This window comes from Andrographis paniculata, unplaced genomic scaffold, assembly GCF_009805555.1.
Source record: "Andrographis paniculata isolate CXL003 unplaced genomic scaffold, ASM980555v1 Contig5END, whole genome shotgun sequence".
Taxonomy (NCBI): Eukaryota; Viridiplantae; Streptophyta; class Magnoliopsida; order Lamiales; family Acanthaceae; genus Andrographis; species Andrographis paniculata.
This window is the reverse complement of record NW_026137595.1, coordinates 3,453,694-3,474,620: the sequence shown is the minus strand read 5'-3', so window position 1 is coordinate 3,474,620 and position 20,927 is coordinate 3,453,694. Positions and strand designations below refer to the sequence as shown.

The window sequence follows — 20,927 nt, the reverse complement described above, 5'->3', positions numbered from 1 at the left end:
TTGTATATTAGTCATTGAATTAATAGCTAATATTAAATTAAGAGTATAATTATAATTTTAATATCCTAATGTAACCTCAATCTTCTTTGCTGATTGTATATTAGTCATTGGATTAAAAATTTTAGTTCAATGGCTAATACTCCCTCCGTCCCATATACTGCGTCTGCTACACTGTAGACACGGTATTTTAGGAGAGGTGTAATTAATAGATAATTAAGAATGTATTTGCTAAAATAATTATCTTATAATACAAATATTTATAAATTAAAATTAAGATAACTAATTATTTTAATTAAAATTAAAAAAATAATTAAAAAGTTTAAAATGAGATTAAAGTGTGTAATATTTTCCAAAAAAAGGAAAGTGACATGTAATGTGGGACGGACAGAAACGGCAACGTGGACATGGTATGTGAGACGGAGGGAGTATTAAATTAAGAGTAATATTATAATTTTAATATCCCTAATTCATGTAACATCAATCTTCTTCATTCTTCAAGCAGACTTCATTCTCCGTCGTTCTTCACGCAGCAATCGGTGGGGAGAACAGAAGTCATCATTCATTCTTCACTCTTCTTCATTCTTCAATGGTTGACATCGACGAAGGTGAGCAAAATCAATTATCCATTATTCCAACCTCAATCAATCGCTCAGCAAGCAATAGAGACATCGAAGATATTGCAATTTCGGATGATCCAGCGCCCTCACTAATACCAGATGCGGTGGAACGGAAAATCCCTCAATCGTGTAAATTGCTCATCGACAATTGATTTGAAATCGTGAACACCGTACCTTCTGTGATCTATGTCATTGAATTTACTAGATTCAGTTTATCAGTTGGAATTTCATAAATATATCTTAGCATTCGCAATTCAATTAAAGCATTCAAATTACCGTTAAAAAAAAAAATGCAGCATACCGTTAAAGTAACATCAGCATTTCCCTGTGAAGAGAACAACATTTCATTTTAATTATCAGCATGGTATGTGATGTATTTGACATGAAGATCAGTATCCTGTCATTTATCTAAAAGCATATTGTAACATGGTAGTCAGCATTTTGATTTACATAATCTAGCATTCCATATGTGCAGAGTCCATAGATTGGCACGCAATGAAATTTACAAAACCGAATAATACATACAATTTCTATTGTAAGTATGCACACAACAGGGGCTTTTCAGTGAGGATAAAAATGCAGAAAAAGTTAGAAAAATGATCCGCACCAGATACAATACATAAATTATTGTTGCAACAAAGGAGGGTTCAAAGAGGATAGCAATGTGAAACCAAATCATCCTGATATTCATTCAAAACAATGCAGGAAGTTAGGAAGGATCGAAACTATGCATCGTAGTCATAAAATGAAAACATATTGTAATTCAAATATATGACTTCAGTTTGACAATGAGAATGTAAAGTACAAAATGACATACTTTGAAGACAACCACAATCATAATCTACATCCTACAAAACACAAGCACATGCTTATATCTAATCATAGGATTGATGAATTACATTTAATCATTGCAAATACAAATCAGGAAGTTGAACTACCAATTACATTATCATATGATTTGATGAAAATAGCTGCTGGGGGAAAGGAAAGCGTGGGATTTCTGAAGTTGGATCTGAAGAATCACATGGAGAAAATAAGGAAAGAAATTTTCAAAGAGCGCGAAGCAAATGCATTACTGCAGTACTTTGGCCAAAGATCAGTGGATAATCCTTTTTTTTTAATGAAATTGAGGTCGATTATGAAGATAAGATTACTAATATATTTTGGTCAAATGCTAAAATGAGGGAAGACTACGCATTGTTTGGGGGTTCTATTACGTTTGATACCACATACTAACAATATTGCACCATCAGGTGTTTTCGTAGGATTTAATAACCACCGTCAAACATCTATATTTGGGACAGCATTGTTGTACGAGGAAACACAAGATTCATTCAAATGGGTTTTCAATACCTTCTTAAAGTGCATAGCGGACAAGCACCGAAAACTATTTTTATGGATCAAGATTTGGCTATGGCTCCAACACTAAAAGGGACAATGTCAACGACATGCCATGCTCTGTGCACATGCATGCTGTACAAAATGCCAAAAAAAATCTCATTGCTCTTTACACTGCAAGGTATGTTGGAATTATTACAATTAAATGATGAATTTGATAATCGAAGATACCAATTACAACTACTCTACTTGCGTTGTACACAGGTTTGCTGAGATGTTTCAACATATTCTCTACAGGGTACATGATGAAAACCAATTCAACTTTCAATGGGAATATATGTTACAGGTACTTCCCCAAAGGGCCTCATAAGTGGCTACTAAATATTTATCATTGAGACAATAATGGTATTCGGCTTGGACAAGACAATACTTTACTGCATGGATGAGAACAACACAACTAAGTGAATAATTTAACTTCTCATTGAAAAGGTTTAAAATACAACCTACAAGCCCCTATGCTTTATACAACTGAACATGCTTCTTTACTTGGCTCGTCTGCTGAAATTAATAGATTAGTATGCTAAGTGTATTATTCATATATGTTGTTGAATGAACGTGAATATGCTGGACAGGTTTTTACAGCCAGACAGTAATATTATTCAATTTCTTCATCAATTTCAAAGAGTGGTGGAGAATCATAGAGAAAAAGAACAACAAAATTTATTCGCACGGGATAGACGGTTGGCTGCAAATCATATGTTCAACTCATTGATGAAATCTACAGCTATGTTCTACACACCGAATGTCTTTCAATGGTTTCAAGAGCAACGCCACAGATCATTTGAATTCATAACATAATACTTAGATGAAAAGACAACATATCTTGTATATAACATGGAGAAGACAAACAATCAACATCTTATGCGCGTCAATATTCAAGAGTCTTCAATTAAGTGCACGTGCAATATGTAGAAAAATGGTGGAACGTTGTGTTGTCATTCAATACGCACGATAGATGTATTAGTAGCAACAGGGTGTGCATAGTTCAACAGCATCCCAAACAAATACATATTGAATCGATGAAGAAAAGATGCTAAGAGGATATTACAGCAGCACCACATAAACTTAACATCTAGTTGGGAGGAAATGGATTTTTCAGGAAAATACAAATCATTGTGCCACTTGGTCATGCATTCTGCAAAATTAATAGCATCTGAGCCGAAGAATTATAGTTCATTGTTACATAAATTCAATGAATTGCTTCACAACACAGTTATATACCCAAATTTGTATAGAGGAATGCCGACGGATGAAAATAACAGTTACGTTTCGTATATATTTTCTATTCATTGAAATGTATATAATATTAAACTAATCGATTATTCATGCTACAGGAGAAGTACATAATACAACCACTGCAGACCATTTAATATTGAAGCCAAGAGACAATCCAAAAGGAAGAATTAAAAGCAAAAGTGTCAATCAGCAACTCTAAGAGACAAAGCATCGAAGGTTGAATAAGAGAGATAACCAGCAAGATAAATGCAAAGAAATAGATTTTTTGTCAATTCATACATGATTTAGTTGCAATATATTGATATTAAGCACTTACATATACAAGACCAAGCATTTTGTCGAATACCAATAAACATTTTATTGAGTACCAATACGCATTTTCTACAAATGTGTTTAGGATGTTAATGAACTATCAAATGATATGAACGTTATTCCAGAAAATGCAGAAAAATTAATTGTCTATTTAAAAAATTATTGCTGAAATCATGCAAGTTTTTTTTTAAAAATTATGTTTTCCGCAAAAACAAGTTTTGTTTCCATGAGCTCGCGGAAACTAACCTTGTTTCCGCATAGAGCAGCGAACTGTTACCAAAAAAAAAAAAAATGTTTCTAAACCTGCAATATTTATATATACTAAGCCAAACATTTTACTACGTAGCAGTAAGCATCACGAGTCAATACAAGGGGAGGGAAAAGGAATGCTTAATTCTTAGTTTGAATTGAGAAAATACCATCAAGCTCCTGCTTAATCCCAACTATTAAATTATAATCTACTATGATGAAGGGCTTATATTGTATCAGCATAGTGCTGATGGGTGCAGCCGTCAGCACCGGATCCCTCTCCCTTTTTATTAACACAAGAGAGCATTTTTGTAATTTCCCTTTTATATTATCATGATTTTGTAACATGATTTTGTAACAATGCCTGCAGTTTATGTGCTTTTGCTATATTTTTCGTGAAATATTAATATAATCATTTTTACAATATTATTTGAATTACAAATAGGTAAAACGAAATTTTAGAATCATAGGGGTCTTTTTAGCAAATTTCTCAAACCACAAAAAACAAAACAGACGAGTGACGCTCGGCAATAAAGACTAATCTTCAATGAACTTGGCCATCAAAGTAGAGAACAAAACTAGACTAGACTAAACTAAACTAAACTAATCTGCAAGATAAAAGGGGCTTCATTATGGTTAAAAGCATGCATTTGGAATATGGCATGTTGGTACCTACCTGTTGTGGTAGAAGGCTCCCCAAATCTCTCTACGGACTAAAGATGCTATTGCCCATCTTCTTACTCATTGCCCCTCCGTAATACTCGTTGTAATTAAGGTAATCCCAGAAGCGAGAAACACTGAATTCACTGTGTTTAGGGGACTGGACATAAATTAAATAAAGGTCCTCGACATTCTTTGCGAATGCTGATCTTATAGAGTGAACCTGCAGGAACAGCAGCACCAGCTAAATGGTTAAAAAGCGCTACTAACAGACTGCTTGGATGTTGGTTTCCCACAGCATTTAAAATATGAATTGGTAATGGATGTAACAAGGCAGTATTATCTTCAATTAGTAGATGAAAATTCATTCTGTTTAACAATAGGAAATATATTATAGTAGAGTTGTAGGGTTTTTGATGCGATGCATTGCAGCAGTTCATAGAATGAAATTTTAGATTCCAAAGCATGATAATTGTTGTTGATAATTAACTACCTGTGCGATATCTATATGAAGTCGGTTGGTCAAGTTTGCATCACTGGATCCATATCCCATCATGCTTCCATTCAAGCAAGATCGAAAATCAATTGCACACTGCAAGATGCTCCGGATAATGCCAGCAATAGGCTGTGTCTCCTTGGATAGAAAGCATCTGCAAGGTCATGGTAATGGTAATGGTTACATACTATACTACAGAAGGAAGTATATTTGCAGCAAAAACTGGTACTTCATACTGTTCAAAGATATTTTTATGCACTATATATAGACTGCATCAGGATTTGCATTTCTTCATTTATACCCAAGCTAGGCAACCAATTTATGATTGTTCTGAGTAAGTCGATCACATACAAGTTTCAAACCTCATTCACTCATATAATTGGGAAAGAAAAAACAGTTCGGGAAAAAGGTTCACAGAACAAGAAGCCATCAGATGGTTTCAATAGTTTTGTTGCCCTTATTGATGATTATTCACTTTGTACGTGAAGATTTCTTATAGAAGTCCTGATGAGTCATTTATTCATCACCACTAGGTGCTTAGTTATAGAAAGCTGTAGATTTTTGTTTACAGAAGATATGAACAAAAGCATATATATTGTTACTGGCATAGCACTGCCCTTGCTCATCAAGCTATTTTACATTTCCTTAAAGGTGTGATGGATGAGACTATATGTGCATTATGTTTTGCAGGCAATATATTAAGAGAGAGAGAGAGAGAGGACCATACATGAGCAGGGACTCAGACAAATAAGTCATATGTACTGACTCCAGATCAGTCATGTCTTTGACCTGAAACACTTCCATAATGGGTCAAGATAAAACACAAAGAAACTTTAACTATATCAATGAGAGCTTCTTTGAAAAGACAACAAGGTTACACGATTCTGTATTTACGAAATGTGAAAATGGAAACACTATTGAAAGAAATTAAAGGTCAGTTGCAGTTTCATATTCATGCCCAACCCCAACATGATTATTCTACTTCAAAAGATATATTTAAGGATATTGCAGAATGGTTGGCCCTGCCTCTTGCCCCAAGCATGAAAGGAACGCAACTAAAAACTCACCCAAGCTTGACACATATGTATCGACTTTAAGCCTGAGTTTCAGTTTCAAATTAACAGCTATATTTGGTATACTCCACTCCTTCAATATTATTATTTTTTAATAAATAGTCATATCTAATTATTATTAGCATGATTATGTGCTTCCTCTGTAGATGGAATGGATGAGTCGACCAGAAAAGACATACAAAGAATTGGAGAAGAAGCTGTATATCACCAGATTCTTTGAATGGATTTCTGATGGCAGGAAGTTAAAGCAATCTTTCAAGGGATAACATGAAATGAAGAAACACAGAGGTAGGTCTAAATGTCTCAATTCATTCTTGTAATCTTGTCAATGTAGCTATTTGCAGAATATAGATTGAAAGAAGCCATGCACATAAACAGATTGGAGGGGAATGTATTGTTATTGGCCTTGGTCAGATCATTAAAACACTCTACAACTCAGATGGATACAAAGTTAGATTCTAATAGATGGTGGATGGCAGACTCCTGGTTTTGATATACATTATTTTCTTCCAATTTAAAGACAACTACTTTACATTATGATGGCCTACAAACTAACTTAACATAATTGCATAAAGAGGTTGAAGATGTAAAAATAAGGTTTAAGATATATATATATATATATGAACACAAGAGATCTTTAAAAATAATAATAAAATTAAAATTAAAATATACAAGAAAATTATAGAACAAGCGCATTGCTCAAAATATCTTGCAAATTCCAATAACGAGGTGACAGAATCCTCAAATGATTTAGCTAATAAAGCAACACTCTTTTGTAAAATTGTAAATAAATTAGTAAATACCAAAAGATTTTCATTAGGAGGCCTCAAGCTTTTATCTATTTTATCCCTTCCCTGCTCCAGGCTCCCACCACATCCCAAATATATGTATTATGTTTATCATTTAATAATTAAAGTTCTACAAAGATGTGATCCCCAAAGGTTATAAGAAATTCAAGAATAAATAAAGAAACTGAAATGAAAAGGCACTACAATATATATCAAAATGATAAACAGATTATCAAGCATATGATGAGCTAACAGTGAATCAATGAGAACAGACACAATACCACTGAGGCATGTACAAACCAACCTTGTGCTTGAGGGAGTGTAGAAATCTGTACCATGATACTTGTGATAGTTGTGACTGAACATATTGCTGTAATGTAGATACAAAATGGTTAAGCTTGTGCCTGCAACGAAAGTTGGGAAAGAATCAGTGCATAGAAGCAGAGGCAATCAAGGTAACCAGAAAGATAAACATTCAGTTGGAATAGTTAAAAGCTAAAAGGTAAACAGGGCAATGTTGTAGTAATAGATAGAACAGGAGTTAAAAATCCACATTTTAAAATGTCAAAAGCATACATTCCTAGTACACTTAATGCAAGATAAATTACCCACAGGTTTCTTATTAGATCCCCCCAAACAAATCATTCAATCAGCAAAAAGGTGAGAAGTATACGTCGTACCTTGTTTCAGTTAATAATGAAAAATGGTGCACTTCTGCGTCACACTTCTTCAAATGATAACCCTGCAAAACCACATAGTATAATTGATGTTAGATTGGGCGCATTATTTATGATTATCTTAGGCTCATTTTGAAACTAAATATATTTATTTATTGTGTTATATAACTTGATCTTTCTTGAGAGAATACAATACACTTCTATATGGTATCAAAGTTGGTTAAAGTTTAACTTCTTAGGGTTTAGAGGATAGCAGGTGCAGCCCTCCACCGCTGCAACAATGATGCCCACCCCCCTATACCCTAATTCAGATTAAATTCTAGTTTTGGCCAAACGCCCTAACTTTCCTCCAACGCACTTTTGAGCAGCCTTTACACTCAATAAACACCATAATCAAACTGCATGTGACTTGGTGCTGCCATCCACGGTTGGACGCCACCATGCACCACCTATCTGAACGGGCAGTTTCTTGTTTCTGGCAACTTTTTGGCCAGTTTCCAACATAATCTTTGGCGACATGCCACACCAGCACGTTCCTCACCTCACGGAATACCAGTAGACATCACTCATCAGTTCCTTCTGCTTCGGCCACGTGTATGCCACACACACCGACGGAGTTTCGGTTGGGTGTTTTTCTCTTTTGTTTCCTATGACTGACTCTTTCAAAGTCAATTGGTACTAGATATCTCTGTTTGCAATGCACCTATTGTTGCAAGACCAGTCATACTCTGTCATAACTTAGCGTTAGTAAAAAAGAAAATTTTATTCAAATCAATGGAAATAGAGAACCACAAAAGGAAAACCAATTCGTCCTGTAATCAAAATCAAAATAATGACTGTCTACCCTAACATGACCTAGATGCGCCCTATATATAGGTGGATTTATGGGCCAAGCCCAAAACTCATAATCAAGAATTAAACAATAAATAAAATAATAAGAGAATCAATAAGGAATAAAATAATAATTATCTTAGGTGAATACAGTGTTTTTCCCTCTTCTAATATAGGCCTTGACTTTACCCAACTCCATAATAACTCTATCCCTCTTGAAAACCGCCTCGTCCTCAAGGCGAAAGACAAGAAACTGGAAGCGCAATTCCTTTCCTTCAACCTAAGTCGAATTATTGTCCATTAGTCCGCGCTAATGTATCAAAACCTGAGGAATGAGCTTGTTGTCTCTACCGTCATCTGCTCGAGCTCCGTGGATCTGACTCATCTTCTGTCCACCCTTCGATCTCGTCCATCTCTTTGAGCTCGGTCACCTAATTTGTGTCTGGGTCCACCACACAAATACGAAGGAACTTGCTAGCACATATATGCAATGGTGTATAAGGCTGCTTATAGCGGTAACAAAGTCGCTTAGACGGACACTCGCAACACTCTTCACGACTTAGTTTCTGAAAGGGCACATGCATGGGGGACTCTCCAACGCCACCAGGCGTTCGCCAGTAAACTGTTGTCCGTGCCTGGTCTATTACTCTCAATGCCATTGCCGAGACTAGAGAGACCTACCGGAGGTCCATTATGCGCTCCACCGCTAAGGCGTGAACTCACAAATTGACCATGCGGTTGTCCAGGATGTTGATATGTCATGGCAGAACCAGAATTGAATTCCCACTCAATGGTACGGCTAATCCAGATAGCTGAGTCCAAATCTTTGGGGTCTAGTGTCCTCAGACGATTACGGATGTTCTGTTGCAATCTCCCCATGAAGTATCCGAGGTAATGCTCATCCGTCAAGCCTGGTACCTGTGTTGCTAGTTGGATAAACTCGTTGATATACTGATGAACTCTCCTTTTTTGCCGAAGTGTGGCAAGGCGCTCATAAAGGCTCCCTATGTAACGATCATCAAAACAAAGTACTAGGGCTCGAGAAAACTCAACCCAAGTGGTTGTTGGATGGCGAAAGTGTTGCCATCGAGGCCAGTGCAGCACTATGCCTTCCATGGCAATGCCCATTAATGCTACCTTGAGTTCTGATCGAACCTAGTGGAGTTCAAACTGTTGTTCGGCGTGAGCAATCCAATCAACAGGCTCCGTCCCGTCAAACGGTGGTAGTCTGACTTCTGAAAAAAGCGGGGTGGTGAAGATGTTGTGGCGGAGGGTCAACCCCCCTAAAGGTGAGAATCCGGCGCGCGAGTGGAGGCTACGCCATGGGTGGAAACGCTGAGGGCACCGGGAATTGCGTCGGTGGCTGACCCACTGACGCTGACGCCGCTGAGCGCTTCCTTGATCATTGCAAACAACTTATGCCGCCGCAACACCATCTCATTCGTGTTCTATTCTCCCAAAGTCTCAAGCTTGGCGAAAAGGTCCTGGCGATCTGGTTTACCTCCTCCTGTATTTCCTCAACAGTTGCTTCCAGCAGCTCGAATCATTATTGATTGAAAATGGGCATGATTCCGTCCGCAAAGGATCCGGCAAGTCAGACCAATTGTTATTACTTTATTCGAATCAATGGATATATAGAGAACCACAGAGAAAACCAATTCGTTCTGTAATCAAAATCAAAATAATAGTTGTCTACCCTAACATGACCTAGACGTGCCCTATATATAGGCGGATTTATGGATCAATCCCAAAACTCATAATCAAGAATTAAACCACAAATAAAATAATAAGAGAATTAATAAAGAATAAAATAATAATTATCCTAGGTGAGTACGGTGCTTTCCGTCTTCTTATATAGACTTTGACTTTACCCAACTCTATAACATACTCAAGGAGCATTGCTCTAGCCTTAATGGACATCCTCCTTGTACAACAAATGCAGGTGCTGCTTATTTGACTGAGTGTTCATAATTTGCCTCTTGAATTGCTTCATCAGCAATTAGGTCATCCTAGCTTGTCTAAACTAAAACATCTTCCTAGATAGCATTGCGTATTGCATCAAACCCAATATTTCATAAACAAACAAAGCATGTGAAAATAGATTGCACCTCATAAAAAAGGTGTTATTTGGATGTATAGACACCGAATATGCATCTTCAAATGATCAGCTTGCAGACATATTGACAAAAGCTTTTGGAGGTTCATAATCTAATTTTATATGTAACAAGCTTGGATTGTATGATTTGAGGGTGTTCGGATAAGGGTTTGAATTTTAGGTTTTGTATTGAATAACAAGGTTTTTTTGAATTGAAATAATTATTTGATGTGATATTTTGCGTATAAAATTATTTTTTAATATAATATAAATAAAAAAGTATTTTATTTAATACTTTTCGGGAAAAATTTTTATGAATAGTAAAATCCACCTAAATCATTAAAACAGACACACCCATAGATAATAAGAATCAAAGTATTTATAGGAATAGGTGGGTCGAATCCCTCTCCAACAGCAAGGTCATAAGTTCTCTCTTGCCTTATAATAATGAATCGGATCAACTCGATTGATATAATAGATGGAATGTACGCTTGTGTGTGTATATACACATATTTATTGTGTTATATAACTCGGTTTTTCTTGACATAATACAATAACTTCTACAATAGGAAATAGGTTTCTCCAAATGTGTTATTAGGAATCCATAATTAGCAGTTTCCATTATTTAGTCGGAGTCAGACTTAAGGTTCCTTCAAGAAAGCACGGTTGTTTTGGGGTAGCATGTTTAGGAACTTTTACCAGGGAGGGATCAATCATGCTTGTCATATTATTCTGTTAAAAGTGCATGTTCAAATTCCGGAAAGGAAAAACACAAACAAATCACTTAGAACCCACAATCAATTAGTGCATTTCTATATGAATGTAAGTAACCATTCAATGGGATAGATGCTAAATGAAAATTTTGAACAATTTAACCTTAAAACTAACTGAGAAGTTAATGGGAGAATAGTTGGTGGAAGAATTAACTTCAAAAGATGAACAGAAAATAGTGAATAGTTACTGTATACAGGAAATAATACAACCATAATACAGAAATGAAAGCAGCATCATCACCAAAAGAAAACACCTTAACATAGCAAGAGCCAGACACAAAATTGTTGTCTTAAAATGCATAACAAAACAGGCAGAGAATGAAATTAAAATGTTATTAGCTCTAACAACCTCCCATCCCTTGAAGTATAGAGTTAATAAGTGAAGTTAAACACCCAATTTCAGTTAATTATCCCAATGCAAAACAAATTTGACTTTGTAGCTGCTTCATGGACTTACCTCTCACATATAAAACAACAGTCATAGCATTCACACCTACAAAATAAGAAAGGCGGGGTTCATTGTTCCTGAATCGTTACTAACTAATCCTTTCTCAGATTATGATAGGATTAGCCACAAACCTAAGCTCAAGAAGACACTGCTAGTACTGATTTGACAGCCACAAGCCTTGAGGAGAATTCAAAAATTCAGACAACTCTAGACCATTACAGAGAACTTTTGGATCTTCAAGTCACATTTTATTTTGGACAAAAAATATCAGAACCATGCTTTCAGGAACTCTCACAAGCAGAGAAACCGGTCATTAATTTTATTACATGACAACACTTGCAAGGTAGCCCACAGATAGGAAGGTGAGCCAGTTAAGTATTGGCTTCTCAATGCAAAGCTTCATAATGTATATGAAAAGCACGCAAAATATGGAGATCTGAGATTACGTCTCAGGAGATGTATACTTAATGCAGAGTATAAATACAATGCGATCATTACCTTCAATGAAGACCAAGCATCGCTAAGTGAGAAAGCAGCAAGCTTGACTTGTATTAAAAAATTAAAAATCTCAGAGTATGCATCCAGCGCACCCGGAGTAAGAATTATGTTGACTGGCCAATCAATTCGATAGCCCAGACCCAAAAAGTCGAAGTAGTGGATTCCTGTCAATGAAATGCAACCAGATAAGATATAAAGCAAACAACAGCAATAGCGACAATAGCTATCATGTGAGAAACAGCACCCCCAGTATGCAAGAAGTCCTTAAACAGTATAATGGGATGCCAACAGGATGTTTGAAGCAAGAAGCTTCATTACCCCAACCTAGAGCATCCAAATGCTATTTTTCACGGAAAATTCTTTTGTAGTAAAAACATGAAACACCAGACCAATGTTTTGTTTGTATTCATATCTTAACCTCAGAAATAACAAGCTATTATTAAGAGGATTAATTTATGTAAAGGTCATTTCTCTTCCCTACCCTCCATCGTCACTCTACTTTTAGTTTTTACCCTCATTTTACAATCTGTTATAAAGTAAATGAGAAAATTCACAGGAGCATACAGGTTTTGTTTTCTTACATGCTAATTCAAATACAAAACTCACCCACATGAGAAGTCAATAAATCTTTAACTTCATCTCCTTTATGGTACACAAATAGACGATCTTTATTAGGGTCTGATTCACATGATGACCTTTGAAGTGCTAGCTCAAGAACCCCTTGAATCTCCGGGATCCTCTTCTCCACATCATTTACATGCCATTTCTGAGTAACTAGTAAAATTTATTAGAAACCTCAACGAAAGAATCACAGGAATACTTGGAAATATAACATACATGATGCCAGAGAGACATGATAAAAAGATCAGCCCAATCTGCTAGTTCCATGAAGTGATAGCATCGCAATGCCTGCAAATGTTCTTGTAATTTAAATCCTTCTATGAGCAGCTTGATGGTCAGTTTGCTGACATAGTCGTATCTAATTTTGTCAAGGAAAGGTATATATGCAGGTTGATCAATCATTAATTCACTCAGAGTTACTCAACAGAAGGTAAAAAAACAAGTCATTTTAATACATCCTTACGAAAAATAGCAAAAACAATTATTCGGGTAACAAGAACCAGTGACTCAGACAAATGCTGCAGCATTATGACTAACTTGGAGATTTTCACAATCTTGTAAGATAACACTCACACGAAACTTACAACCTCACTCCACTTTCCAGGACTGGATTCTAGGCACAGGGGGAAGTGGAAAAAAATGTATAGGAAGATGAAAATAAAAAAAAAAAAAAAAAAAAAAAAAAAAAAAAAAAAAAAAAAAACAAGATTTATGTAACAATACAAATACCTTCTTTAGTCTCATATCATGCAATGCCTAAAACCTTTTTAATAAGACAACAAGAAGTCTCGGAAAAAAGAGCAGGATGACATATATAAAGGTGAGGATCAAATTGAAGCAGGTAGGTGTGAAAGATTGTGGAAGGATAAAAAAACAGACATTCTTAAAATCAATGCAGGTTGCGCCCTAAAACGCCAAAAGGCAGTAGCTGGGCAGCTCTGTTACATCAGATATATCACAGTCCTACTACTTATTAGAAAATTTTCAAATAATGCTACTCAACTCAAATAAAAATACAAAAATAGTTAAGAGGATACTGAAGCAAAATTTCATCCATCACACATTTTTTAATCACAAAATCCAAAGGCAAATCTGCTTCACCCGCTGATTCCATCTGGCAGACTTCTGTGGATCTGTTACCAACATTTCTATATTTACCAAGCAAGCTCTCCCAAGCACCTCCACCGGAAGTATTCGGAAACAATAAATTCTCTTCATCCCTGCTCTCTTTATGCAGAGGTGAATTAGTATTATACAATTCGGCATTTTTCTCTATGGCATCATCATTTGATATTTCTCCACCAGTATGACCACATGAATCAATTGCCCCAGAAGAAGTTTCAGTTATAAGCTGAGTCACAAATTCATGACCACGATCGCCTGCCAATTTGGCATTGCATGCTTCCAATGGGTCTTGTACAGAATTAAAGTGAAAGTAGGAATTCTTATAAGTTGCATGAGATCGTTCTCCAAAAATAGCTCTTAAGTTTAAAATAGAACCTCTGTTCAGCAATGGATTCATACTGAAAAAAGTAGAATCATATTTAAGTTCTGACATACGGAAGGCTTTTGAGGATGCATCTAGTAAGTGCAGATGGTGATCTTTATCAGGCACTTCAGAGACTCCTACCTTAGTTTTCAGCAGCACACAATCTTCTGCCCCCCGCTCCAATTGATAAGTTGGATGTAAATGTGCATCACATTTCTTCTGGTCACTGTCATGACCATCAGATGGGTATAAATGAAGCTCTTTGGCCCAGATTTCAGAAGTTTCTGAGAAGTTCTTCTCACTAATCAATGACGGGGACAAAAATGCAGCATTTCCAGGATTCCACTTTATTTTGACTGAGTCTGCCTCAAGGATCTCATGTTTTTTGAGGCTTTCTATTGAATATTCAGTCATTATACCCGAGGAGAAGTGCAAGGCAGATAAATAAGTTGGCTCCACACAGCCAGATGCAAAATTTATCTTTTCAACCTCATTTTGCTCCTCGTATCCTTCAGAAGATGAGCACTCAGATGACTCTAAACAATATTCATTATAAGAGTACTCATCCATGGTGCTTGATACATCATCATACACTGTCACTCCATTCCTGTAAAGCAGACAGTGACATTAGATTTAAACTAAATAAATGAGTATTTTCCATTTGCAAGAAAAATATATCCAATAGAAATGAGAAATCCACCTAAACTCTAAGAGGCAGTAAATTATGAGATGAGAATTTCAGAATCCTAAGTAGAATAGAACTTCTTATGAAAGAACTGCATCTCGCATAGTTTTCTGACCAAATTGTTCAGAGCATTTAAAAGAATTATGTAGGAAGTGGGGAGAACTTACACATGCTGGTTTCTTCTATAAGTTGGAGAGGACAAGTTTTCATCTGAAGTAGAAGATGCTAGAAGGTTCTGGTTCTTTTTAAGATTATTCAAAAGTTTCAGCGAAACACTTTGACAAGCAACCTGAAAACACGTGATTCATGCCAAAAGCATATTACAGAAAAGATATAATCTTTTGAAAGGAAGAAAACTGACTAAACTTTTTCCCAACATAATCCAAGTCCAGAAATTCTAAAAGACAAAATTTCTCCACCTGATTTCAAGGCAATGTTAAGCACAAATTCTGATGAATAACTAAATTCAGATAAATGAGGTAATACAAGTAAATAGAATAATAAAAAGATCGTTCAATAGTTGAGCCTGTCAAAGATTACTACTAAGTACTATTTATACCAAAAACCAACTTTGCAATCAAACAATCAGCCATGTCCTACATGTATACTCCAAATCATCAGTATATTGAAAAACGCCTGAGATAAAATATGGTCTATATAGGCAATTTCTAGGGTGACAAAAATGAGGGTGAAAATAACAGTGTCATTGTGAAACAGGATGACCCACATGAAAATTACCTGTTCACTAAAATCAAGTTTTATTAGAATGCTTTCAACCTTTTCCAGCAACTGATGGTAATAATTGGCTCTCATGTGAATCATTCTTTCTATAGTTCCCTTTCTAAATGAGAGTGGAATTTGAAACCATAGATGATCACTGGACAAACCAACCAACGAGGGGAGGATCTCTTCGTGAGCATCATAAGTACCAACATTATTCGATAGCTCCAGCAACTTCGTAATTACTTGAAGTTGCTGGCCAGTTCTACAAAGTGGGATAAGGCACTCTTCAAGAAAACATGGCAAAAGAGCTGCATCTCGAACCTGTGTAAGTTAAACCACATTGTTAGAGTTGAACATGATAAATAAAAAAGATATATATCTCAAGATAAACTCCAAAAGTGGAGCACAATGACTGTGATTACCCTAATGGTGGGCAAAGGTGATCCAGAGGAAATACCATTGTTATTTGAAGAATGCTCATTGATGCACTCCACAACAAATTCATGGTATGGGTCATTGACTGATCCATCAAAAATCCATGTCCTAATAAAGTCAGAATATGGTTCATATGATCGGATAAAGAGGAACTTCAGGGTGGCAAGATTTCCAGGATCAGCAATCTAACAAATTTAGACGAAATCATAAGTTCAAAAAACGTATAATTAATTTCTATATATATTGTATAACTAAACCATAATGGCTGGCAACTCACAAGCAGCAAGTGTTTAACAATAAGATGGGGTTAAAATTCATAATTGCATATAAGATAACAATTCTCCCAAACTTTTTAAGATCAACATAGCATCACACTTTATTACGTACTAGATGTCACAAACATATACTATTTTAGCAACAGACATGTAAATCTACTGTCTAAAACACTTGAACTGATTTGTACCCATTGCAGTCAATATCCAAGCTTTTGACCTTTTAAACAGGACAAGATCCTAGTACAACCTCCACGAAATCAGGAGTTGATGTGCATCCTAGATAGTATTAATAGAAACGGTCACCAATATTAGCAATATTCCAGGCTTTACATAGAGTATAAACAAAATTCACTGAATATGATATGTGAAGGTGCGGAAAAGCAAACATATAAAAAGCCAGTGCAAGATCAAGACAGGGAAAAGAATATAAAGATTCAGAATTTACAAGTAACTACTCATGTCCACATTAGGGAAAAACGAGATTCACACTGCACAACCTTCAGTTGGGCATACAGAAATGAGAGTAAAGCACCACTTCTTGGGAAGGTGCTGAACTCAATGTCTGCTTTAGTCTTCATGTATTCTAAAGATGACACGGGAAAATCAACAATTAGATGATTAACATTGCAGATATTTCCAAGTGCCTCAATCTGAGTACTTAACCCCATTGTATGAAGGTAAACCTCCAAGAGTGTAATTTCTGGATGCCCAATACAAGTAAGAGAACCTCCAACATTAGTTTTCAAATGACGCCTTAGTTTAACAGATGCAGATAAGGTATTAAGAGCTGATATATAACCATCCACAACCTTCCCAACAGAAATTGCAAAAGCCTGGTTAATCAAAGTGAGATTATTCTGAGGTAACTTTTCTCCATTGCATGAATTAGTGTTGGGGCTTCCCTCAAGCCCATTTATCCCAACAACATCGGGAGCCGTGAAGTACTTGACAAATCTATGAAGGATGAAGACTAAACAACCAAGATGGCCAATGGAAACCAGTAAGTTCCCTAAAGCAGTAGTACTTGAAGACCTAGCCCACAAATTTGGAATACGACATGAAGATCTGTCTGCAGAGCTGTAACAAAGTACAGCTGAGAGCTTCTCAATAGATATCAAAGCTGATTCAACACCATGAAGAGCATTCATTGCCAATCTCACCAGACTGGGTTCCTACAACATTGGATAAAGTTCAAAATGGCAATATATATATAAAGAAATTCATGAAATAAGCAAAAGATGTTTTTGTAGTAATTGCATTGGAAAAAAAAAAAGGAAAGAAATAAGGAGAATTTCAGAAACGTGTTAGAGTTGTTCTATTGCATTTGTCTCGTAATAGAAGGTCTACATCCCAAATCGATTCAGGTAATGGCAAGTTTGACATTAAACACATCAATAAGCTAGGAAGTCATCTGAGAGAACCAAAGAGCTTCAAATAAACTTTTCATTCTCCCTTAAAATACCGGACCGTTCCCATCCAAGTGAGAGCTTGATTGTTAACAAATCAGGCAGAAAACATGCAAAATGTTTCTTATAGATTCACATTCATCTTTCTGTTTCTAATTCCATAACAATCCGCCAAACTAGAACACCGCACTACTGAGAGACTACAGGTCACGCACATTCCAGGAGTACAACCCGGAATTCCCCAAAAAATCCTAGAATAAGTGTATAAACAAAGCCATTCAGGAGCACATCTAAGGTTAACTAGCTTACAGAAACAATCGAAGTAGAATATAGAGCAGGAGGAGAGTGAGAAGGAGATTTGGAAGACGCGCCGGCTAGGTAGGGCAAGGAGTCCCACGATCTGGGAGGAACCCATGGATCATCAAGCTTGAGCTTCTCCAACAGAGAATCGATTACAGAAGTCGACGAATCCACCGCCATGTTGATGCTATACTGTCGCCGGCTGGCGATAGCGAATTCCGGCGATCTCCAGCCGTGGAGTGAAGCCGAATTTCAAAAGAGGTTAAAAAACGAAAATTGAAATCCAGCGGATTCAGCGTTTATATTCCACTGGCTTCAGAGTCACTTAAAAACGTACTAGGATAAACAGGGCAATCGTAGAACACGACTTTTCAAAGAGAAAAAACGTCAAATGACATAGATTAAAGTGTTTTTTAGAGTTTGTTTATATATGTTGTCTCCGTTTATACAACCAATTTTTCACTCATTTGGCATTATTATTTTTAAAAATATATCATATCAAATTTATTTAATTTTTACAAAATATTAAATTAAATATTAATTTTTTTAGTTTTTTTTATAAATCTTTAAAATTTCAAAATTCTCCAAAAACTTATTTCTAAAGAAAATGTTGTCTTCGATTTTTATATGTGGATATATAACTCTTAAACACGAAAAATTTAATAATAAATACTCCATTCGTCCTATCTTTTAGATTTCCTTTAGATACTAGAAATTAAAATTAAAATAACTAAATAGTATAATTAAAATTAAAAAATTATAAATTATAAAATCATGATTAAAATGTATATTTATATTTCCTAAAAATGAAAGGACATATAAGATGGAATGAAAAAAAAAATAAAAATAGCGGACAAAAAAACAAGTGAAACTAATGGAGTAATAAACTTTGGTTATAAGCTTAAACTTGATTTTTATAGCATAATAAATAAATCTTTAAGTTAATACAAAAATGTGAGAAAAGTAAAATAGGCAAAAAATTAAAATGATTGTTCTAAAAAAATTTGTATATGATTGAATATGTCAAAATTGTTATTTGTTGTTTTGTATTTAAAGGCAATTGGTTAGGCAGTTGAAAACCGATTGTTTTCTATTATAAGATCTCGGGATTGGTTACATGCCTATATTATTTTGTTAAAAAATATTTAAAAATCGTCTGCTTAGGATTGGCCATCAATGTCAAATTCAAACTCGATTTCACCTACTCAAAAGTCCTTTCCACACTTTCTTTATCTGTTGGATCGGACTTTGGTAATTCAGTGGTTTTCGGCGAAATCATAGGCCAAATTTTTGTGTCAAACAATTTTCTCCCTTTGCAATTTCAAATACCTAAACCCTAATCGGTGTGTTGACGAGGAATGGCGAAATTTAGATAAGATAGTCTGAAATTGAATATTTTCTTTTTCGAGACCTGTATAAAAAAACAATAATGATAACTGTCACTACTTGCCCATAAATTTCAAATTTCATCTCAAGGTTTTGTTTGCACTCAAACTTCTTTCCATTTACCAAACTTCTTGGAAAAAAATTTTCCTTCAAAGTTTTTTGTTCTTAATATGTTTTCAGCACAATTGAAAATTCTAACTTGAATCCAATTATTTTTTTTTTTTGGTTTCTTAATCATGGCTTACAACGAATATGCATAGCTCTTCTTTCGATGGTTCGATGTCAATGTCACATCTTGTAGCATCGAGACACTGTACCCTTGTTATGCGCCCTTTCTTTGCAACGGCGAGTGAGGCGAAGGGGGTTGATGCTTTGATCAACAAAGAGTGGAACTTAATTATTAATGTTATTGGTTTTGACAATGATCACCTCAAAGATGATATTAAACCATTTTCTACCAACATAGCCGACTACCGAAAATGATATGAATGAGTAGCACACAAATTTGGAGAGCACTTAAAATGTTAAAGGATTGATAGAACAATCTTGTTTTCAACCCACTCGTTCCATATCTAGGAGGGAATATTGACCACGATGCCGTCCTTTTAGAATGTCTGAAAATAATATTTCTTTTGCTATCCAATGGACCTTTGAGCGCTACTCTGGTGGATGATGGTCGATCTCCCAATTGTGGGTGTAGATTCGGTACTTGGAGTAAATTCTGAAGGTCAATCTTTTCAGGACCATTCAGACTATTTGTTAAACAATAAGGTGATCGCTTAGAATAAAAACTTGGAGATGCACATGAAGTTAGGTGATGAGGAAGTTTCTGAAACAGAACATATTGTCTTTTTGCTTTATTGGCTCAATCTGTATATTACATGTTCTTTCTCAAAATGTTTTTTTTCACTCATTTATATGTATCCATTCATATAGCCTTAAGTTATTTGTTTTTATGAACTTTTTTTGAGCAATTTGTATGAATATCTCTAAAAAAAACAATTGAAAAATTTATCAAACAAATATATAGGATATTGTGTCATGAGGTCATATTTTGTAGAACTCTAGTTTTAGCTAGATTTTCCGTCTCAAATATATGTTTGTTATATATCAAAAATATCTTGTATGGTTGTTTGGGTATTTGAATTTTGAATGTAAATTTTAAATAATAAAAAATTAAATTTAAATAATTTCGATATGATATAAATACATATTGAAATGATATTCTAAATATTAAATTAATTTTAATATAATTAATATTTTTAAAGATAATAAAATAGGTGATTTAATATGATAAGAAAAAGATTATAAATTGTGAAAATCCTTCAAAAATCCGCTACCAAACATGCCCCTATATATGTATTTAGATACGTGTGTGAGTAAGATTGTATACTTTCAGTGTCTAAAATTTTTTGTTGTTATTTATGGAATCTTATGAATGTGGTTTTTTTTAAAA

The 20,927-nt window shown here is 35.1% G+C and overlaps 1 protein-coding gene across 2 annotated transcripts; it reads right to left on the bottom strand.

The window, feature by feature from the left end:
* Positions 1–1,588: 1,588 nt before the first annotated feature.
* LOC127258835 (uncharacterized) lies at positions 1,589–18,376 on the bottom strand. Of its 2 annotated transcripts, XM_051285861.1 has the most exons (15): positions 18,095–18,376; positions 16,877–17,551; positions 16,092–16,289; positions 15,685–15,990; positions 15,114–15,235; positions 13,810–14,868; positions 12,989–13,130; positions 12,758–12,917; positions 12,152–12,315; positions 7,510–7,571; positions 7,134–7,233; positions 5,696–5,757; positions 4,966–5,122; positions 4,489–4,695; positions 1,589–3,150 (listed from the first exon to the last, which is right to left on the bottom strand). In XM_051285861.1, exons 1-14 carry the CDS (start codon positions 18,263–18,265, stop codon positions 4,519–4,521), a joined length of 3,555 nt encoding a protein of 1,184 aa, XP_051141818.1. In that variant the 5' UTR covers positions 18,266–18,376; the 3' UTR covers positions 1,589–3,150; positions 4,489–4,518. The 2 variants fall into 2 exon arrangements, with proteins under 2 accessions (XP_051141818.1, XP_051141817.1); XM_051285860.1 differs by lacking the exon at positions 1,589–3,150 and having other exon boundaries at positions 3,164–4,695; positions 18,095–18,375.
* Positions 18,377–20,927: the final 2,551 nt, after the last annotated feature.

Coding starts and splice junctions, on each gene's coding strand:
- LOC127258835 (XM_051285861.1), bottom strand. CDS start 18,265: ATGGCGGTGGATTCGTCGACTTCTGTAATCGATTCTCTGTTGGAGAAG. Junction 7,572..12,151: donor ATGCTTGGTCTTCATTGAAG/GTAATGATCGCA, acceptor GTGGTTTTGCAG/GGTTATCATTTGAAGAAGTG. Junction 5,123..5,695: donor TTGTCTGAGTCCCTGCTCAT/GTATGGTCCTCT, acceptor ATGACCTTGCAG/ATGCTTTCTATCCAAGGAGA.